The 2,500-nt window shown below is 36.0% G+C and overlaps 1 protein-coding gene across 1 annotated transcript in view; it reads left to right on the top strand.

The window, feature by feature from the left end:
• LOC135095690 (uncharacterized) overlaps positions 1-2,500 on the top strand; it is a 110,384-nt gene that overhangs the window by 46,081 nt on the left and 61,803 nt on the right. The window contains exon 3 of the mRNA XM_063996703.1: positions 1-25. This exon is cut by the window's left edge and continues 72 nt beyond it. Coding sequence (XP_063852773.1) covers positions 1-25 — 25 coding nt within the window. The remainder of the gene's footprint in view (positions 26-2,500) is intronic.

Below are 2,500 nucleotides of genomic sequence, written 5' to 3' on the forward strand. Positions count from 1 at the left end.
CAGGAGCTGCAAACTGATACATGAGGTGAGTACGTGACGAGAAACTTGATAGGAATGCTGGAAACTGGGCTGTGGTTGTATTTTCTTCATTAAAAGCTTATGCATTGTTTGTGTGTAGAATTTATCGTGTGCATTTTTTTTTCCTCTCTTTTTATTGTTTTGTTACTGGTTTAATCTGTGTGTGTTTTGACTTGTTTCACTATACGTAGGTTTGTCGTGTGTGTGTGTGTGTGTGTGTGTTTGTGTGTGTGTGTGTGTTACTTTGTTACTTTTCGTTTTCTTTTTCTTGGTGGCTGGTTCATCATGCTTTTATTTATTTATTTTTTTTCTTTTTTTTACTTTGTTTTACTTGTTTTATTCGTCTTCTCTCTTGTCTTGTGTGTGTGTTTCTTTCATCTCTAGTTTCAGTCTTTACCTTTAGTTCTCTCTGCTATGCTGGTTTTACTACTTTTTTTCTTTCTTTTTTTAATCTTTTTATTCATCTTTACTTATTGTTCTGTCTTTGTGTAAGGATCAATTTTTTTTTATTTGTATTTTATTTTTTCTTTAACTCATCTCTTGCTTTACACTCTGTTTTGTTAGTTTGTGTGTATGTACGTACAGTCATTGCTATTTTTTTATTTATTTTTTTCTACTCTTCTTATTTATTCTTATTCTGTGTGTGTGTGTGTGTGTGTGTGTGTGTGTGTATGTGTGTGTGTGTGTGTGTAGAGATCACTATGCTATTATTTTCCTTCATTCATTCATCTCTTGCTTTACTCTTTGTCTGTGTGTATGTACGATCACTATGCTATCTTTTCTACTTCAATCTTCAACTGTAGTCTCGTGTGTGTGTGTGTATGTATATGTGTGTGTGTGTATGTGTGTGTGTGTAGTTTGGATGTTAGCTTTGTTAGTTTCCCTGTTAGATGGCGCTGCTGTGGTGTGTTGGGAGAAGGATGAGCACTGTGGGTGTTGCAAGCACGCAGGTAAAGTCCATATTCTGACACAACTTTGCGCAGCACCTCCGCTAACTCAAAGGCTGTAGTTGAATCTGCACGGGATATTAAGTGTGTTTATATAGTTCCAGTGGCAGGTTAACAAGATTTCTTCATTATTAAAAGGAGAAACAGTCTGGAGAACTCGGCTAATCATCTCTGTGGCCTTTGAAGGTAGTGGTGGGGAGAGAGCTGAGCGTTTCAGAATACTGGTCTAACTCTGGAACTCCCTGCCTGCTTCTGTATTTCTCCCCTTCCTGTGACATGAATTTCAGGAGGGAAGTTTCAAAATACTTTTCCTCGTATTGTTGATTATCCTTCTGGCTTTCTCTGTAGGGACTGCCGCCTCAGTGGACATTTTTTTTTTTTTTTGCCAGTGTCCCTCATAAAAAAATACTGTATATTAGTTTTTTTTTTTTTTTTAATGTAAGATTGGTTGTGGGTTTGCCTTAAACAGTAAAACAAGAGAACATCCCACAGAAAAATCTAAGTTACCCCGAAATTTAACACTTGTGGACAAAAAAAATAAAATTAAATGAATCAAAATAAATGAATGGAAAGAGAAATTTAAGGAAAATAGATAAATAAAAGATACACCCCTAAATTATATGATCCTTTCCACACACACACGCACACACACACACACACACACACAAAGAAAATATACATAAATAAATAAATAAGTAAATAAATAAATAACTCCACTGAAATTTATTTAAGTGACCCCCGAGCGTCCACTGAGAGCCAACAGAGAACGGGAACTAAGGTGGTGTGTTGCAACCCTTCCTTCTCTCAGTATCTCCCGTTTTCTTCCATTTACTACCGTTTTTTCCCTCTCGCCTCTGTTTGTATGCATGTTTTATTAATTTTCTTACTTTGCTTGCATTTTGGTGCTTTATTGTTGTTTATCCATCGAACTGTCGTAATTATCATTTGTATTGTTTTTGTCTCTCTTGTATGTTTGTATGTATGTAGGTGTGTATGTCTGTATTGATAACAGCAAGCTAAGCAGTTCTCTTGGGGTACACACACACACACACACACACACACACACACACACACACACACACACACACACACACACACCATTCGAAAGAAAAGCAACAAAGAAAATGAGAAAGAAAAGAAAAAGTTATATTAAAATCTTGCATTATTAATTAGAGGGAAAAAGAACTGCTTGCTTGTTTATTCCTCCTCCTCCTCCTCCTCCTCCTTCTCCTCCTCCTCCTCCTCCTCCTCTGTTTTATATCTTTTCTTCTTTTTTTCCATCTTTCTCCTCCTCCCTCTTCTCTGTTTGATATGTTATCTTCTTTTTTCATCTTTCTCATGTAATCTTCCCTTCCCTCCTCCTCTTCCCTTCTCTTCTCTTCTCTTTCTTTCTTTCTTTCTTTCTTTCCTCTACTTTGTTCTATTTTTCTTTAATATTCTCTTCTTTTTATCTATCTCATCTTCCTTCTCTTTCCTCTCCTCTCTTCATCATCATCATCTTTTCTTCTTCTTCTTCTTCTTCTTTTACTTATTCT

The sequence above is a fragment of the Scylla paramamosain genome, unplaced genomic scaffold (genome assembly GCF_035594125.1).
Source record: "Scylla paramamosain isolate STU-SP2022 unplaced genomic scaffold, ASM3559412v1 Contig1, whole genome shotgun sequence".
NCBI lineage: Eukaryota > Metazoa > Arthropoda > Malacostraca > Decapoda > Portunidae > Scylla > Scylla paramamosain.